At 42.2% G+C, this 20704-nt stretch overlaps 1 protein-coding gene across 9 annotated transcripts in view; it reads right to left on the bottom strand.

Moving 5' to 3' along the window:
* The window catches only part of MIER1 (MIER1 transcriptional regulator), a 63697-nt gene that overhangs the window by 12130 nt on the left and 30863 nt on the right, over nucleotides 1–20704 (bottom strand). For 5 of the 9 annotated variants that reach the window (XR_003766016.1, XM_039914685.1, XM_029082965.2 and 2 more), the window contains exons 4-10: nucleotides 17523–17687; nucleotides 14880–15012; nucleotides 13862–13926; nucleotides 12171–12206; nucleotides 8767–8839; nucleotides 2431–2582; nucleotides 409–490 (exon numbers count right to left, since the gene is read on the bottom strand). Coding sequence is in view for 8 of the 9 variants with exons in the window: in XM_039914685.1 (XP_039770619.1) it covers nucleotides 409–490; nucleotides 2431–2582; nucleotides 8767–8839; nucleotides 12171–12206; nucleotides 13862–13926; nucleotides 14880–15012; nucleotides 17523–17687 (706 nt within the window). In the remaining variant the exon portion in view is untranslated. The remainder of the gene's footprint in view (nucleotides 1–408; nucleotides 491–2430; nucleotides 2583–8766; nucleotides 8840–12170; nucleotides 12207–13861; nucleotides 13927–14879; nucleotides 15013–17522; nucleotides 17688–20704) is intronic. The other 4 variants (XM_029082960.1, XM_029082966.1, XM_029082963.2 and 1 more) reach the window with 4 other exon arrangements.

The following is a 20704-nucleotide window of genomic DNA, read 5'->3' on the forward strand; positions in this document are numbered from 1 at the left end:
TTACGGCTTCACACCAAAAGGCAGCATGATGGACATAACCTGGCACTTGTATTTTGACACCATCATCAGACCGGGGCTCGGACAACTGTTGAGCAAATCTGTGAGTCCCGAAAAACCTCAGTAAGATCCTTAAGCTACTACACGATGGTATGAAAGGTCAAGGCGGGAGTGGTATGGACGATCCTGTTCTACCTGGACGGTGTTACTATGCTTCAGAATGTGATGGGTGATCTTGAAGCTGAAGGCAAAATACGCTTCAAAAGCACTGGGAAACAACAGATTAGGAGAATCATCCAATTACTACTCTTACCAATATAGCTGATCCGACTCAATTTTGAAACCCGGGCAAAAAGAACTTGGAGGAAAAGGAATCAATACCGAAAAGTACTAATTTAAATGTGTGCTCACCTCTCGCTGCTTTTACGTTAAATCTTAATCTTCTCAGTGCTTCTTCTGTATCAAAATTGCACTTAACCAATTCATACAATGCCTAGAGAGATAAAAGGCTTTAATGAAATGCTTGACCTGGAATATATGACGAATAGCTCAACAATTGCTAAATGGTTATGAAACTGGCCCTGTGTTCTGGAAAACTCTTTAATCTTTCCCAGAAGAAAAACCAGTGCAAAGAGTAAAACTTGAACACCAAGTTCTCAAACAGAACTGTAGAGAGCTTCTGAACAGAGCAAATAGGGAGAAGCGGAACCACAATTCCCCTCCTAAAAACACATTCCCACGTTAGCATCTGAACAGTTTGAGAGACAGTAAGTGCCCCAACCCAACTAAATGGCTTATTCTGAAACCACAGACAATGTGGCAGCCAAATGCATCCACGACTCCACAGCCTCCGGCTTTTAAACCGCGGAACTGATCTGATTCGATTCTTTTCTTACAACCCGGATAGATACCCTCAAGGATTTTGAGGCAGGCCAACTGCAAGCTGGAAAAGGGCTTTGGACACGCCTGCAGGGCCACCACACCGAGTCTCACGGAACACCCATTTCCCGAGCCAAAAGGCAGAAAGGGGCACCAAAGTACCAGGAAAAAGGGGAGAGGTAGGGGGTGGTTTCGTTCATCCAGAAAGGAGGATAAACTGCCTAAGAGAGTTCTTCTATAAAGGAGGGAAGGATGGGAATTTTTTTTTTAAAAAAAGGTTCATTCCGCCTTAGAAAACGTGACTCAATCAATGATATTTACTGAGCACGAACTGCATGCACAGCATGGCACTAAGCGTTTTGGAGAGTACAATTCAATAGAGTTGGTAAACACATTCCCTGCCCACAAGGCGCTTGTGCCTAGAGGGGGCAAGACACACAAAAATGAATTACAGATGGGGGTAATGGGACAGTATAAGGAAATGGACACCAGGGCTGTGGTGGGGTGAGTAGCAAGCGCTTAAAGGGGTAGACCTCTCACAGGAGCATGAAATAATAACAGCTGCTCCTCAACCAGAGCCTGTGCCTTTTTGGAGGGTCTGAAGTCTTGCCTCTTCTCATCCCTTCCAGAAGTACCCAAGCCCTGACCATCCCATGCACTACAATGGAAGGCGGGAATATTGTCAGTGTGGCCTCTGTAAACTCTTACAATTCACTTTACCAGACTGGGGGTGCCGGGGGGGGGGGGGAGGGAAAAGGAACAAAAGGTATGATAACATTTCTTCCGTCAGTCCCTCTAGACTGTAAACTCCTTGTGGGCACAGAATGCGCCAACCAATTCCGTTATACTGTACTCTCCCAAGTGCTTAGGACAGTGCTCTGCACACAGTAAGCCCTCGGTAAATACCATTGATTGATTGATTGCCTGCTCACAAGGATTCTACTAGCTAGTGAGGGGAGGCAGGTGGGGTGGGATGCACATAGTAGGTGCTCAACAAATGTTTCTAACAAATAATGAAGCCACGCACTGGAATGGTAAAGCTAAACGTCCCAATGGCTAATAGCCATAGAGATTGTAATTTCGAGTGAGGTGAAGTACATCTGGCTTTTGCTCAGGTACACCTGGTACCAAATAGCAGTTTTAAATGAGAAATTCACATTTTAAAGGACACGTATCATTCATCGAGATAAGCAAGAAAAACCGCCCGTGGCAGCTACTTTAAAACAAAAAAGCAATTCCTCTAAATTCATTCATTCAATAGTATTTATTTAGCGCTTACTATGTGCAGAGCACTGTACTAAGCGCTTGGAATGTACAAATCGGCAACAGATAGAGACAGGCCCTGCCAACTGACGAACTTACAGTCTAATCGGGGGAGACAGACAAAAACAATAGCAATAAAGCACTAAATGAAAAGGATTAAGCAGGAAGAGATTGTCGCCTAACTATTCAAGGGTGAGGAGGTCCTCATATACAAGCTGAAAATGACAAAAATACATCAGCCTAATTAGATATCTGTTTCCATCAATTCCCCACAGTCATTTATTCGGGTACCTGTTCATTATCTTTGATATGAGATCCTTCAGGAATTGCTTCCACACCTTTCTCGTCTCCTGTTCTCCTGGATGCTTCGTTGAGAAATTCAATCACCTTTTCTTCAAACAAGAAATCAGGGTTCCAAAGTAGCTGGTCATCGTTTTCATACACTGTATATATAGGTGACAGAGAAAGGTGTGAGTGTGGCTTACGGTCATTCTCCCTGAACACGTACACTATGACCTGGCTGAAAAGCCAAACATATACAGGGGGCCTAGGCCAAATGCAGCGGCAATTCAAAGCCCTTGGGCCCAACTGGGCACCAGCAGGGCCCGGGGGCAGTTTGTTCCTAAATCCCTTAAACAGTGTGGCCCCATGGGTGACCCTAGAACTCACTTAACCCCAGTCCCAAGACCGACCGGCAGCCATGACTAGCTTGAAGGAGCTCTGCATACAGGGACCTCATCTACAGAAGTTTCAAATAGCTCTGCAAGGAGGCTCAGCGAGTGGGGCAGGGCCTAGACACTGTGGATCACGTCGTGTCCAGTTTCACTGATGATTCCAGATACTCCGGCCTCACCTTTTTTTCAGTGGTATTTGTTAAGCTCTATGTGGCAGGCTCTGCACTACCCGCTGGGGTTGATACAAGCTAATCAGGTTGGACGCAATCCATGTCCCACATGGGGTTTATGGTCCTAATATCCATTTTACAGATGAGGAAACTGAGGCACAGAGAAGTCAAGTGACTTGCCCAAGGTCTCAGCAGACAATAGGTGGAGACAGGATTAGAATCCAGGTCCTTCTTGACTCCCAGGACCATACTCTATTCTCTAGACCACGCTGCTTCTCTTATGGTCCTCGGGAATAGATACAAGCGAAATGGCTGATGAAGACCCACACAGTGCATTATGTGCAGGGTGGGTTAAGTCTTCACCAGAATGCTAATCTGAAACATTGAAGTCAAAGGATTAGAGATGGCTAAAGTGGATGGTAATTCAATCAACCCTATTTATTGAGTGCTTACTGTATGCATAGCACTGTACTGAGAGCTCAGGAGAGTACAACGCAACATAGTGGGTAGATGTGTTCCCTGCCCGCAATGAGTTTACAGTCTAGTGCCCCATTTTCCCCCCAAAAAGAAGCCAAGAAATGGGTGAGGAAGACTGGAAGAGATCATCCATACTATCTTAATGATCCTAAGAAATAATACCCCAATTATGTTTTTCTGACATTTACATCTCAACATGACAAAATACATTTAACATACCACAGAGAATCAAATATGGACAAGCAATTCCATTACTGAAACATGGAATTTCAAAAGTACGTTTAAAAGACAGATTCATTTTGGGAAGCATGATGAGGACTCTTAAGATTAATGAAAGGATACTAATTGTAAGTAATACTGGTGACGTTCATCCTAGGAGTTTAAAACGTATGTATCACCACAAAAGAAATCTAAAGAACCCATAAAAATGAAACAAACCAGGGTCCAGAAACCAAAATCTAATAGCATTTAATCCTAAATTCTGATTGACATATTTTTCTGAAAGCATTATTCACCTATGACACCCTTTTTTTAGAAACCATTTCATTCCCATTAAAGTAATTTTGAAGAGTAAGGAATTAGAAAATGAATTACAAAAGCAATCTTAAAAATAATAGGCATGCACACTTGATTGCAACAGAAGAGAGTTATGTGTGATTTTCCGGGGACAGGAGAGAAGCTTCCAGACTTTTGGACGTAAAAAACCATGCTACTTATTTTCCAATTGGTGGCTTTATTTAGACAAAAGTTCTGCATGGCGGCAAGATGCGTAAGGCTGCAACATAAAGAAAGCCAATCGGAGAAATCTCTGATAAGAGTCTTAGCAGGAAAAGAAGAAAAATACTTTGCTATGAACAGTCATGTGGGGGAAAAACTGTTGCTATGGAAACCTCAAGAGGGGTTACGGGTGGCAAGTACCCTTCTGCTCTATGTTTTCTGTTGACCATTAGTGCGACTTAAGCTACAGATCTGGGACCAGTCAATCACATCTACTGAGTGCTTACTTTGTGCACTGCGTTGTGCTAAGCATTTAGGAGAGTACAATACAAAAGTAAACAGACACATTCTCTGCCCACAATGAGTTCAGAGTTTAGAGGAAGAGCACTCACCCGAATCCTCTCGTTTCACACCCTGAGTGCAAGGCCAAAACGTGGACCAGCCTAGAGGAAGAGCACTCACCCGAATCCTCTCGTTTCACACCCTGAGTGCAAGGCCAAAACGTGGACCAGCCAAAGTGGAATGGAGATTAGACGGTCCTTCCACAACCACCAAGATGATTACTCTGGCTACGATATGGACAGGATGGACCCCTGGCCTGATTCATTCTAGCCTTTCTGTTCTTTTGCACTGGACCAAAGAGAGCTGACAGAGAAACCTATTTTTGGGTAGCATCCCCCCGAGCCCTAATCCCTCTGTTGGTTAGGTGACCCCCTAAGGCCAACGTAGGCAATAATATTTCCATTTCCTAATCTTTAAATATTGCACCAGAGGATCATTTTTTTGTGTGCAAAATATTTCTTTTGTTAAATAAGTTCATAAAATTGCTATTGGTTAAGTTGTCAGACTGATTTCTTCCACCCCATTAAATTTAAGTACCATGCTCTAAAAATGCAGAAAATTGTCTTTATCACAGTAGAAATGCCGTGTAAGTCCACACTGCTACACACAGCAGAAATGGACATCCTGTGGATTAAAGTGTAAATAAAATGTAAATTTTGTAAGAAAAAAATCAGTTTCATTACTTTCACTTCATTTTTTAAAAAGTAAAAACTCTTGTATTTCTCACAGAAGACTAGCCACAAGTGCAGTTGGAAGTTACCTGGAATTTAAAATATGATTTAAAACTAAACTCATGATAAAATCTGAGTATAATTGCACTCTTCTCTCTACTTAGGCCCAAATGATTACCCTTGATTTATCAAAATAGCAATTTGACTCTGGGTTAAGGTCAAACACCTTTAACCCTTATTAGTGTTGCAATTTTATACAAATACAAAATGATGTGCTTATTTTCAATGATGAACTACAGGAATACTTTTAGTATTTACTTCCATACTCATCTATTTTAGAGAAGCAATGCTTTCACCAAGTCAGTGTTTTACACAGTGCTAACAAACTGCAGATTTCTCAGATGGTATCAATGAAAATTAGATGTCCACAATGTATACATCACCTCTACAAGCATAGAATATTAGTTCACCAAACCACTTGTTGCTGAAATGGCCAAAAGTGAATAAAACAAAAAAACCCACCTTCCATGGCATCAAAGCACTATTATCTTCCCTTCTTTGATTGTTTCTTACTATTCAAAATATATTCCCTTCTTAGAAGAGTGTTTTACTTTATGTAAAAAATAGTTTGGGAAGTTTTCAATCTTAGAAAAGGCTTTTTCAGCCACTTTCCCAGAGAGCAGCAGGACACTGACAACAACAACTCTCTTCTCAAAACAGTAACAGAAGCACCTCAAGAAGGGGACCATCTTGGCAGCCCAATTTTAAGAAGTCCTGCTCTAGCGCTCCTGGGACTTGATAATTTATTTGACGTCGTTCGTCACTTCTGGAGAAGCAGTGATTTTTCGTTTGACCAAAACATTTTACTAAAATCACCGCTACGTCTCCCTCCTATTCCCAAATTCTAAAGGAAAGAAATCTAAGACATAATTATTTAGCATCTCTTAAGGGCTTACAATAAGTCAAATACTTTGCAGTGAAACACTGATTAGGCACAGCCTTTGCTATGGCTACCATTTGAATAATGAGTAAGGCCTGACATGATTCAATTTTATGAATATTCCATATTAGAAATGGAAAACTAATTTCTGTACATTAGAAATATTCGGGTCTTCTTTCTTGCAGAATATTGCACTGGAATTTGAAAAGTCTATGATTTTCCACTGAACTAGTAAAAATCCTTTAAAGTTGCCCACTGAAATAGATAACCATTGCCCACTGAAACAGATAACAGAAAACTAATTCTTCTAGACACTTGAGAGATTCAGCAATTTTGTGACAGATTCATCTAGTATCTGATACAGCAAAGTCAGATCTATAACTATTTACTGCATTGACAAACTAAAAACTAAGATGCATAGATAAGGATAAATTCCAATAGAATTTTAACTTTAATAATCATCAACTCTGTGTTAGAGATCTGGTAGGGGAAAAGAAGAAAAATATAGATTTTGCATCTTCCCAGCTCTAAAAAAAGTGCAAACTGATTTATTCATTACAGGATTTCAAATCACAGGATATCTGAATTTTTTGGGAGGAGGGCTGGGGGAAGGATGCCGAAAATTACTCTGTCTTTTCAACAACAAATAATCCCTCCCACATCAATCGATGGCATTTACTGAGTATTTATTTGTGCAGAGCACTGAACTAAGTGCTTAGTTCAATACTGAGTACATCAGAGTTGGGAGACATGTTCCCTGCCTACAGTCTAGAGGCGGCGACATATTAAAATAAATGATGGATATGTATTTAAATCCTGTGGGGCTGAGCGTGGGGGGGTGGTCTTAACATCAAGTGCTCAAAGGGTTCAGCTCCATGCGTACGAGAGATGCAGAAGGGAGAGGGAGTAGGGGTAATAAGGGTAATGTGATTTTAATACAGCTTTCAAGGTGGGGAGAGTGGTGGTCTGACATGTATGAAGGTGGAGGGCTGATGTGCATTAGGGGTCAGCGGCAAGCTAGATGAAATCGAGGTACAGTGCATGGCGTTAGGAGTGAAGTGTGCAATTATGGCATTTGTTCAGCACTTACTCTGTGATAAGCACTGGAGAAGCCCTGAGGTAGATATATGATAATAAGGCCCCAGAGAGAGCTCACAGTCTAAATGGGAGAGTGATCAGGTACTGACTCCCCATTTTACAGATGAGGGAACTGAGGCAGAGCTGTGAAGTGACTTGCCCAAGGTCACACACCAGGTACGTGGTGGAACCAGGATCAGAACTCAGGTGCCCTGCCTCCCAGATCCATGGTTCTTTCCCCTAGGCCATGCTGCTTCTCCTGACGTAGGAAATAAGCGAGGCAGAAGGTAGAAGGGGGGAGAGGTGATTGGGGGCTTTAAAGTCGAAGGTAAGGAGTTCCTGTCTGAGGCAGATGGGCAACCACTAGAGGTTCCTGGAGAGGGAAGATGTGGACAGAATGGTTTTTTTTTTTTGGATACATAATTTGTGCAGCAGAGTGAGATATGAACTGGAGGGGGGAAAGGGATAGGAGGCAGGGAGGTCAGCAGGGAGCTGATGCAGTACTCAAGATGAGAGATGAAAAGTGCTTGGTTCCAGAAAGCTGATCATATGCAAAAAGTAGGATGAAAGTGATGGTGGAGGTGTGTGCAGTAAAGGAGAGAGAGGAAAGCCACTGCATTGCTGCTTTTCGTGTTAAAATAAAAGTGGTCAGTTCTTCCACGGTGTAGCATTTTCCTTATTTATTTTAGATACTAAGCAATGCTGTCAGAATTAGTCTTCCTACAACGACTGCTTGTGGGGATCGACAAAATGGTCGGAGGTCGAGCATGGGGTCAACGGACAGGGTCAACACCACAGTGCAAGTTTCCCTTGAATGCAGGCCCGGCATTCTAGGAAAACTGACTGCACCGAAATTCCTCATCCTAAACACATGGGCATTTTACGCTTTGCCAAGTAGGCCCTATGACATGATCCTCTCCTTTCCAATACAAGGCCTCTTGATAAAATGACGAAAATAATTACGCCATCCACCCTCTCCAAGGTTATACTAGAATATTAGATTTTCGTCAACACGACAAGCAACATTTTCATGTTGTAAAATAATCTCTGTGAGGCTTCTAGCAATTCAATCAGATCCTAATACGAAGTTACTAAAAATAGTGACTCTAAAATACTTCAGATACCTTCAGGGACATTTACTTTTCTAGTTTCTATTTCTCTAAAAGGAGATTTTCCCTTGGCAGAAGAATTCTTTCCGACTGCTTTTACTGAAATAAAATAATCTATTCTGAATCTAAATTAGAAAACTAAATATAGCCACCAAGAAGAGAAAGAGAAAATACGGTTTAGGAAGGAGATTTAAAAACTTTATTGAAATGCACTCTCATCCGCTTTTTGATTTCCCCAGCGAGAGTTGAAAACAATGAACGACCCCTTCCTTTTGGGATAGTTCAGTTATATTTTATAAGTCAAATAACCACTAAATTAAGAGACTATTAAAACTTCAAATAATATATCTAACATTATCCTATTCCCATCTGATTCACATAAGAAAAAAATCTTCCAATACCTTTGCAGAAACATGACCCTCAACTATGCCGCACAGGTTTAAAACTCACCTTTTTCATTCTCCTTGTATTTACAGACGCCAACTGGAATTTCAGCTTGAAACATGGAACCCACCATAATTTCCTATTTAAAAAAATGAAATGTTAGCAAGACCCAGAATAGAGTTTAAGCAAATTTCTTCAGGGTTTGGTCATAATTCTTTGCTCAAGTAAGCTATATGACTTGAATAAATTCCCTAAGTTCCCCTTGTTTCAAGGTCCCCATGCTATAGAATACGGACAATGCTAACGTAACACTTACCTTAGATCTGTGAGTTGATAGTTAAGTACTTGGAAGTGATTGGATGAAAATATGGGGTGAAAGGGAAATTAGCTAAGGGATAAAAATTGATTAAAAGGTGATTTCTGGGAAGAGATAATAATAGTAAAAATACTTAGGAAGTGCTTACTATGTGCCAACCACCGTTCTAAGCACTGAGGAAAACATAAGATCACCAGGTTCCACATGGGGCTCACAGTCCGAGTAGGCGGGAGAATTGAATCCCCATCTTGCCGACGTGGGAAATGAGGCACAGAGAAGTTAAATGACTTGCCCAAGGTCTCAGAGCAGACGTGTGGCAGGGCCGGGATTAAAACCCAACTCTTCTGACTCCCCAGCCCGAGCTCTTTCCACTAGGCCGTGCTGCTTCTCATAAGACATCACAAGTGCAATCAATTATAAACCACCAAATTAGAAAGTCAAACGGTTCATTTTTTCTCCTCAGACTTTCCAGAGAAAATATTCCACACTCAAGTTCTGCTATTAAGCCTGCCTTCTTTCTGCATTTTGACTAGTACATTGTTAGAAAATTAGGAAACACTTATCCAGCAATGCAAGCCCTTTTGGAAACAGCCCAGTGTCAACTGGAAGGAAGAAACAGGCTGAACACAAGTGGGCAAGGTCACCTAGACTGGGAGCCCCACGTGAGACAAGGACTGTGTCCAACCCTGATTAGCTTCTATCCACCTCAGTGCTATGCACAGTGCTTGGCACATAGTAAGCACTCAATACCGTAATTAGTATTACTATAAGTCTGAATATTACTGTGAGATTTCCCCAATGCATTTTGCGAGACCACCCTAAAATTAAAGAACTGAGTACATCCATCAACGGTATGTACTGAGTGCTACTTTTTGCCATGCACTGTACTGAATGTTGGGAGGGTACAATACGGTTTGTAGGCATGATTTCTACCCTGAAGGAGCTTATAGCCTGCAAAGAACTACCCAAAACCCAAGATTCTAGAGGGAAAAACCATAATCTCAATTTTATTTCTAAGATGAAAAGGATGGAAAAAACACCAAATTAAATATTACATCTTTATGTAAAGTTCTTTCAGAATTAAAGAAAAACAGTTAAATATTTGTTGCTGAGAAGCAGCATGGCGTAGTGGATAGAGCATGGGCCCGGGAGTCAGAAGGTCATGGATTCTAATCCCGGCTCCTCCACTTGTCTGCTGAGTGACCTTGGGCAAGTCACTTCACTGGGCCTCAGTTACCTCGTCTGTAAAACGGGGACTGAGACTGTGAGCCCCACATAGGACAGGGACTGTGTCCAACCCAATCTGCTTGTATTCTCGCCAGTGCTCGGCAGTACCTGTGCTTGGCACAGTATAGTGCCTGGCACATAGTTAAGCGCTTAACAATAACCAAAGTTATTATTACTATTAACAAAGGTAAAGAAATATATAGGCCGGCAAAACATTTAGATCAGGCCTGAGTTGTACCAAATGTCCCAAGGTGCAATAGCTTTAAGGCGCTAATCAATCGATCAGTGGCATTTATTGAGCACTTAATGTGCACAGAATACTGTATATTAAGCACCTGGGAGAGTACAATAGAGCGGAGTTGGTAGACACATTGCCTGCCCACCACAAGCTTACAGTCTAGAGGGAGTTCGATCAGCTCCCTCTCCCAACCTATCCTTGTTCCTCTCCCAATACCCAGCCTGCATTATCACTCCTCTAACACCCACCTACTCCCTGTGCCTCACTTATCTCTCTGTCAACCTCCCACCCTCCTTCCTGAAAAACCCTCCCCTTCCATATCCAACAGAGCACCACTTATCTCACCTTTAAAGCCCTATTCAAACCACATAGCCCCCTAGAAGCATTTTAACTCATTCACCCACACCCTATTTTCCCTCCCTACTGTGCCACTGATGCTCTTTAGTCTATACCCTTCTGCACTTTTCGTACTTGCCCCACCCAGAAAGCACTTATGTACATAACCTTTACCCAACTGCTTTCCCTGCCTCTAATTCATTTTAATACGGGTCAATCAATCGATGGTATTTACTGAGCGCTTACTTGGTTCAGAGCACTGCTCTAAGCACTGGGGAGAGTACAACAGAATTAGAAGACACGTTCCCTGCACAAAACGAGCTTACAGTATAGAGGGGGGCGACATTAATGTACATGTGCATATTATACATATATCTTTAAATTATATATTATGAATTATTTATTCGTAAGTGCCGCGAGGTTGGGGGTGGGGCGAATATCAAATGTCCAAAGGTGACAGATCCAAGTACACAGATGACCGGGAAGGGAGAGGGAGCTGGGAAAAAGAGGGAGAGGGAGCCGGGGAAAAGAGGGCTTAATCGGGGAAAGCCTCTGGGAGGAGATGAAATGAGAACATGACACACAAAAGGTGCTGTACAGCATTCTCTCTCCAACACTGTCATCACAAGATGCTTGGAAGAAGCGAGGTGATTTCCCTCCCTGGTGGAGCCTCAGTCTAGCCACAAAGACTTTGGGACCGAGAACCTGTCTGTTGGAATATATTCAAACTAAATGTGAGGAGCGGTCTTGGCTTCTCCCTCTACCCCACCGTGGAACCGTCCTCCGTGCAGGCCACCCTCAATCGAGGGAGGTACAGGAGAAAAGGGCTGACCCTGTCCAATATCCCTGCCCCCAGGTTACAGTTACCTCAGGCATGCTACATTTCTACCCCTCCAACCTCCACACATAGATGCTCCTGCCTCAGTGAGTCAATCAACCTAGCAGTAGTACTTATTGAGCACGTGTGAGGACAAGACTTGTACTAAGCATCTGGGAAAATACACGAGAGATATTAGACTTGATGCCTGAGGAATTTAAAACAATCGAGCAAAGTTTTCGATTCATCTGCAATGAATTTATCTAAACCCTCTCTCAGTCCTTCTAACATCCCCAACTTTTCTCAAAACCACCCACTAAAGACTCTGGTCCACAATTTTACCTAAACTGTTCTTGAACCTACTGATTTCTTGGGTTACTTTTTCTATACGCTTCCCAACCATACTTTTTCTTGAGAGAGAGGGAGAGACACGCAAACACACACATTTTTCTGCTGGAATGGGGTGTGTAGGCAAGTTTGGTGAGGTGGGGTTGGGGGTGGGGGTGAGGGGGAATGGGAGGCGGTTTATATAGTACCAGGGACCTCTTCTCCCTCTGGCCATCACACAACACCTGGGGGAGAAACAGGAAGCACACATTGTCATAACTGCTCCACTGGCACACACCTCTCTAGGCCTCGTTCTGATATTTATTTTGCTTGGTCCTTCAAAGAAGGTCCAGACAGCTTAGAGCAAAACAAAGATCAGAACCAGACCAGGTAAATACATTTTTTTTTGAAGGTCCAGGTTGAGCACAGGTGCAGATATAGTAGTACCCGTGCCTTCCGAGAAAATTTACTTCCCTGGCCCACAAACATGAACAGGATAAAATACACATATTACAGGTCTGGGGCGAAGCAACTGCCCTGGTAACTAAGTATAAGTATTGGGCTATACCTGGCCCCGAACTGTTCCTTGTTCAAGGAAGTCTAGGGTAGGAAAAGACTGAGACAAGAGTACTGGGACGGACTGGAAAGAGAAAGAAATAAGGGGCGAAAAAGGAAGGGGACTGACGGTCTCAGGATGGCTGCCGCAGTTTCTGCCATAGTTTACCTCAGCAGAACATACCCACACCCAACCCGGACCTGCATCTTAAATGCTAATTATCCAACCTGCAGCTTTACTGTGGGAAGATGTGAGGAAGAGGAGGGGGCAATGTGGGTATATAGGGTTCCCTTCTACAGTCCGACGGTCTTTGATCCATTTTCATCTCTCTGGACCCCTCTGCCACTTTAAACATCGTCAATCTGTCTCAAATTCGGGCCTTGGTTTCCGAGGCCCCACACCCCAATCCTCGTGCTTCTCCGAACACTCCTTTTCTGCCTCCCTTGATTTTCCACACCCTAAATGTATGGGTCGGGGACCTGCTCTTGACCTCAGGCAAGTCACAACTTCCCTGGACCTCAATTTCCTCACCTGCAAAATGGGGATTAAACCCCTGTTCTCCCTTCTTGGACTGTGAGCCCCACGTTGGACATGGAGCGTGTGTGACCTGATCACTTTATATCTACTCCAGCAGCGAGTACAGTGCTTGGCTCATAGCTTATCAAATAGTAAAATTATTACTATTATTATTGTACTCATTCAAGCTACATTTCGCCCATTATTCCTCAGGGCTATTTCTTGGAGTCACCCGTTTCCCTCTCCTCTTACAAGCCTAGATCTACTTTCTGCTTTCTTACCTCACACTTATATTATTGCTACACTCCTGAAGAAGTGACTTACTGGACTCCCTTTCACTAGGTTGCATCCTCGCAACAGTCCACCCAATAGCAATAATTATCTTCCTCCAATGCTGAGCTATAGTGTCAACTGCTTACTTGAGTCATATCCCCTGACTACCAATTTAGCACTCACGGACCAATTACACGCTGAGTATCCATTTACCCTTCTGAACATACCAACCCCCTCTAAAGAGAAGCTTTCTCTTTTATGGGATTTGTTTGTATTTATATTATCCCAATCTTTTATCTTGTCTATCAAACCCCTCTCCTCCGTATTCTTAGATTGTGAGTCCCAGGAGGGACTAGGTCTGCATCTCATTTGGTTATTTTTCCCCAGCACTCGGTTCAGTGCTCTGGACTTTGTAGGCATTTAGTACATACTAAGAGAAATACAAATGTTATTATTTTAGTAATTCATACTAAAAGTCTTCTTGTGGAGGTGAAAAAGTTCTATTTGCTGAGTTTTAGAATCCAGAGTCAAGACAAAAACACCAACCAAATTTACCTTTTTCCAGTCCTCCGATGGAATGTAATCTTCGTCTTCTTCAGATTCTTCTTCTATTTCACTGTCTAGAATACACAGTGCATTAATAAGTACGATGATCATTTATTCTGTTCCCGCCGTCTACGTTGTAAGTACCTTCACGGCATTCCCTACCTTTCAAATCCACTTGTCTGGCCTAATCTAAAGCTTCCTTAGAGTGATCCCTCTTTCATTTTGAGCACTTGCATGTCACTGTCTAACAAACCCAACCCAACCAAATGAATGATCAAGCCCCTCTCAAAACCAAAGAAAAAAACCCCAACAAAAAGCCACACACACCAACGAACCCCGCCCCCCTAAAACTCCCCAAGGCAAAAAAAATCAACAGAAATGCTCTCTCCCCCATGCTGTTCCTGGCCACCCTTCACTTCTGATAGGCTACGTGGACACAGAGGGAGGGCTGCCTTAAACATCCCACCCCTTGCTCTACAGAATGAAAATAGGAGTGCTGCACAAAATTCTGTCAATCAACCACATGGATTTACTGGTCTCGGGGAACCTGTGGCGTGCTCAGAAGACGGGACTGGTGGCAAATAGGACCGAGAATGCTGGTCTTGTCTGCATGGGACAAGTCCCACTAATGTTAGCTTGGCACTTTATCTGGGCAAACCTAACAAACTTAGAAGTTGAGTTAGGCCTTGAAACAAAACTTTCCAGAAAAAAAGAATTCCCTCAAAAACAAACAACACAAAACCCACCAGACTTCCTTTCTCACTTAATGGACATTTTGCTTACATGAGGATGTAGCCTTGCATAGACTTAGCCGATACTGTCTGTAAGCTCCCATGAGTAAGGACAGTACTTCTCTATTACTTAGTCTAACTCCAAAACAGTGTAGTGCCAAAAACCTTGCAGCACTGAATACTTGTCAAGTTGGGCAGATTTTAGGAAAGTAGAAGAGATAACAAAGGAACACCACTTACTAATACGAAATTGGTAATTGTTAAAACGACGGAGCTTAGACCTGCACAACACATACTTGTATCAAAATATTTACATCGGCGTGGACGGATTATCTCCTGGGCATCTTGTGAAGCAACAGATTGAACTGGGTCATCATTGGAGGACTGAGTTTCATCCTCTTGGCCCGAAGAGTCCTTTGTGGTCTCCTCCTAAAGTACAACCAAACCAAAAAGGAACTAAATATTTTATTTTAGCTGCAACAGGGAACATTTCAGGTGACTGAATGAACCTACAGTACTTACTACAAATCTTACTAACATTAAGTTTGCAGAAATGGCCAAAATAAAAAGCTAATCGTATTTATAGAGGACTGTGTGAAGAGCACTGTATTAAGCGTTTGGGAGAGTGAAATAGAACAGAGTCGGTAGGTACGTTCTCTGCCTTCAATGAGTTTGAAGCCAAGTAGAGGAAATCTGACACTGAAAACTGAAAAAAAACCAAAAAACCCAAAACCCTAAAGCAGAAGAAAACAGAAGACATGGTGAAGCAAGGAAATCCAATAATGTAAGTCAAGGTTAAAAAAGTACAAACGCTCCTGTTAATATGCATGTAGATTGCTTCATAAAAGACAGGAACCATCTGAGCAAGTTTTCTAATAATTCTGAAGAGACAGTTCATGTAATCTGATGTGTGAATAAAAGGGGAACCTCATCCTTGAGTACTGAAACAAATATGAGCACCAATGATAGTTTATTAAATTTTAAAACCTCTTGCCAATAACTTTATTCCCTTAAGCAGCTGTCAAATACATCCCCAAAATAGACTGGTGTTAACTTTTGCCTCTCTCTTTAGTTGTCCCTCCTACCCTCCCACTCTTATTTCCCTCCAAAGTGCTCTGCCATCAATCTTCCAACATTTTCATTCTCTCTTCTGTAACCTCGAAGGACCCAACCTAGGGCTCTCTTCCTCCCCAGTGGACGAGAGAGGAGGCTTGAATGCCCGTCCCTGGCCCAGGGCCCTTCGCCTCTACCAGGTTTAGTCCCAGAGAAGAGGATAACGATCTCTTTCGACGTCCCCCTGTGGTGGCCATCAGCAGAGCCTCTAACTGTACTCTGAAGTAGCATGGCCTAGCGGATAGAGCACGGGCTTGGGAGTCAGAAGGGCCTGGGTTCTAATTCTGACAATGTCACTTATCTGCTATGTGACCTTGGGCAATTCACTTCACTGGGCCTCAGTTACATCTGCAAAATGGGGATTAAGACTGTGCGCCTCACGTGGGACATGGACTGTGTCCAACCTGATTAGCTTGTACCTTCCCATCGCCTAGAACAGTGCTTGAAACATAGTAAGCGCTCAACATATACCATCTTTATTATTATTATTATTGTTATACATAGACATAGATGAGAATATATCTTGGAGAATTTGGAGCCTACAAGCTCGCTGATCTCGACCAAGCCACCTCTGAGTTGTGCTAGGTACAAGGACACAAAGATATGATGTACATTAGTATGTTGAGAAGCAGCAGCATAGCCTGGTGGATGGAGCATAAGTCTGGGAGTCAGGGGGACCTGAATTCTAATCCCGGATCCACCACTTGTCTGCTGTGTGACCTCTGGCAAGTCACTTCACTTCCCTGGGCCTCAGTTAACTCATGGGGATTAAGGCTGTGAGTCCTATGTGGGACACGGACTGTGTCCAACCTGGTGATCTGGTATCTACCCCAGTGCTTAGTACAGTGCCTGACAGTAAGCGCTTAACAAATATCATCCAAAAAAAATAAAAAAAGAAACTGGCTAACATAGCCTGCCTAATGGAAAATCCCAGATGGGCATGAGCTTGAGTTACCTTCAGTATAGGCAAAATACTGAATTCCTTGAAAAGGACTCCAGAAATTATTGTTTTTCATGGTACAGCACCAGGAATTCTAGTTCAGACTCTCTTACCAATTCTGTGGGATTTTGAGCATTTGAACATAATATTTGCCCTCTCAAGATCACTTCCCCCTAAAGTAGATCAGTTAAATCAACCTGAAGAAAATTTACATCATCTACTTCCTATCCACTGCATTAACCACTCAATTTTGCTATGGTGATATTTTTCAAGAAAACTCTCCAATACCACTAAGAATGAAGAAATTAATTCATTTTCATTCTTCTTTTTACCCTGCCCAATTCATATGGTGATTTTATCAGCCACAAAAAAATCATAAAAAGGCAGACTAGCTTGAGGCCCTAGATCATATAATTTTCAAATTTAGACCATAAATGTTAATGAAATAGTAAAATATCCCTTGAATCTCACCTCCACATTACAACATAAGAGTTACTGAAAAGCTTTTGTACAAAATGAATTGCACAAACTACTGCTTTTCAGTGCAAAACAATTTAAATTCTTTGAATCACAAAATCCATAAAAAACTGCAGAGTAGAAACGGCACACATTTCATTTATTTATTGTCATATCCTAGCCTTGCTAAAAACAAATATCGCCTAGAGCCTATCTTTACAACTTCAAGGATGCTTTTCAAGCAGGTCTAGTCTGGAAAATATTTTCCTCAGAGTATTACACCCATTTAGTTAAAATTATTGCTATAAAAATTCTGCACTCAAAACAATATGGCTCTTAACGTTAATTCCAGCAGAAAAGAGCAAAAGTCAACAGTGAACAAGTAGAAAATGAATGGCTTAAGATTTTTTTTAAATGAGTTGTTCCTTACTTTGTTTTCTGCACTACATCCACTATTGTCATCGTTATCCACATCATCTTCTTCATCATCACCTTCCTCTTCCTCTTCTTCCTCCTCCTCATCTTCCTCAGGTAGTGGGACAGAATTATCATAGCCATAAAGGCTAAGAAGCTCATGAATTGGCATATCTCCTTCCTGTAAAATACCCCAAACCAAAAAATAATCTAATTTTGAGCAAATATTTCACATCTTATAATAATGATGATAATTTTGGTTATTTGTTAAGCGCTTACTATGTGCCAAGCACTGTACAGGTCCTACGGGGCTTACATTCTAAGTAGGAGGAAGCACAGTCATTGAATCCCTATTTTGCAGATGAGGGAAACTAAGGCACAGAAATTGAAGGGCTCGCCCGTGGTCACACAGCCGACAAGTGGCAGAGCTGGGATTAGAACCCAGGTCCTCTGGCTCCCGGACCCGTGCTCTTCCCCACTAGGCCACACTGCTTATCATCACTTGCCAAAAACAGATGCAGAAATTCAGAGAACAGCCAGCTTTATTAACTCCACAGAAATTACTACAAATCAAGCCTGAGACTTCTTGCAAACTACAGATATGCTGCATAGCCTTTTTAGGATCAAACCATCTGTGTTGTTGTTGCTACTGATATTATCATCATTACTATTATTGCTGTTGTTTCTGTGAGGCACTTAGGTGTTAAGCACTGTTCTAAATGCTGGGATAGATAAAAGTTAATCAGATCAGACACTGTCCCTGTGCCGCATGTGGATCACAGTCTAAATTGGAGAGAGAACAGAAATTGAGCCCCCATTTTACAGATGAGAAAACCGAGGCACAGAGGAAATATAGTGACTTGCCCAAGGTCTCACAGCAGACAAATGGAAGCACTGGGATTAGAACCCAGGTCCCAACTCTCAGGCCCACCATGGTCTTTTCACTAGGCCTTGCTGCTCCTTTGTGGATTAATTTGTCAAATAGTTCTAATCGCTCATAACCAAATATTGAATATCACACGACCTTGAGTTCACGGCCTTCTCTACCAATTTTGCAGGCCTCTCCGTATATGAGTTGAGCAAGGATTTGTTCTCGGTCATCGTTGAGAATTAAACATGGACAGGGTATTACCTTTCTCAGAGCAAAAACAACAACTCACAAATAGGTGGGAAAGTCTTCGTTACGTAGCTTTAATCTATTTACTGTTTTCAACTGCTCTTAATAGAGGATTGCAGGCAGGCATCATCTGTCCGTGCTTAGGGATCATAAGGAGGCAGGGAAGATGATCATCCTTCCGTAGTGCTAACCCTGGTCTCCAAGTTCACTCTTTGCCAAGGGGAAGCAGCATGGCAGAGTGGACAGAGTCCAGGCCTGGGAGTCAGAAGGTCATGGGTTCTAATCCCCACTCTGCCACTTGTCTACTGTGTGACCCTGGAGAAGTCACTTCACTTCTCTGGGCCTCAGTTACCTCATCTGTACAATGGGACACGGGCAGTGCCCAATCTGATGTACTTGCGTCCACCACAGTGTCTGGCACATACTATCATTACTATTATTTGGGCCAGGGCCCTACAGATGTTCTGAGGCTCTCTGTCACCATTTCCATGCCCTTGGACTTTTTTTTTTTACGATATTTGTTAAGTGCTTATTATGTAGCAGGCACTGTACTATGCACTGGGGTGGGTACAAGTTAATTAGGTTTGAAACAGTACCCGTCTCTCATGGGACTCACAGTTTTAATCCTTATTTTACAGATGAAGGAACTGGGGCTCAGAGACAGACTTGCCCAAGGTTGCACAGCAGATGTGGTGGAGCCAGGATTAAAAGGCATTCATTCAACTGTAGTTATTAAGTGCTAACTGTGTGCACAGCACTCTCCCAGGCCCATGCTCTATCCACTAGCCCACGTGACTTTTCAAACCCACAGGTCACTTCTTAACACCGGCATCTCTTCCAACCTCGATTACGTCCACAAAGCTGGTGTTGTTTGAGCCAGTGTAGTGGTCTCTCTACCACAAAGTGCAAAACGCTAACAACACTTTAAAATCGGTTTAAAAGAAAATTTCAGGTTAAAGCAGAAAACAAGCACTTGCAAAAGAAATAGTTGCTGAGTGCTGGGCTACAAACTAATTATTCATCTTTGCTGAAGTATATGACGAATTAACATTTTGAACCAGAGCAAATACTGATGTGACTCAAACTAATAATAATTTGTTTTTCTGTACTATCTTTCATTTAAGGAATTTAAAAGAGATTCTGCAAGCATATTCATGAATAGTTACAAAATCCTGTGAGGCAACGTGGCCTACTTTATTATTAGGAAACCAGAAAAGCTGAGTAACTTGCCTGATGAATCAGTACTCCATTCTGGGGGCCTGGTATTTAGAATGAACACCTTCATTTAAAAGAGCCATGAAAACATGTTCAAACTGGATTTGTACATTGTACTTCAAATAAAAACAAAATTATAGATCTAGAATGCCTCCCATGGTCATTTGGAAAGCAACTTAACCGTTCCTGGGAGTCAGAGGACCTGGGTTCTAACCCCATCTCCGCCACTTGTCTGGTGTGTCACTTTAGGCAAGTGACAACTTCTCTGTGCCTCAGTTTCCTCATCTGTAACTCCTCATGGGATTTCAACACCTGTCCTCCCTCCTACTTAGACTGAGAGCCCGATGTGGGACACAGACTGTGTCTGACCTTATTTTAGCCTTGATTCTTTAGGCATCAGCTATTTTAAACTCCAGTGCTACAATTTTTTTAACGAGTATATCTAAAATTATGAATTCATACATGTAAATATAAACGGAGCAAACTTATATTTATATAGTGTTAAAATAATGTTTAGTTAAAATGAATTGTTCACAACTATGGTCTTTCGGTACACTTATTCAAGCCTCATCACCTAAAAGCTTTCCCCCAATTTTTTGGAATTCTTTAATGAATATTATTCACCAGCATAATTGCCTCTGCTACAAAACTGTGCCACCCTTATTTTTGAGGAAATTAAAGATACTTTTTTGGTACAACAGGCCACATTTACTCACATAATGGTTCACTTTCTCCCAAGTTCTTAATACAGCACTCTGCACAAAGTGATCAATAAATACCACGGATTGCTCAATCCTTGCTACCCCAAAACAGGGGAAGGTCTATTTCTCTGGGTCATATAAAAATAACAGCAATAAGGGGAGTAA

The sequence above is a fragment of the Ornithorhynchus anatinus genome, chromosome 18 (assembly GCF_004115215.2).
Source record: "Ornithorhynchus anatinus isolate Pmale09 chromosome 18, mOrnAna1.pri.v4, whole genome shotgun sequence".
NCBI lineage: Eukaryota > Metazoa > Chordata > Mammalia > Monotremata > Ornithorhynchidae > Ornithorhynchus > Ornithorhynchus anatinus.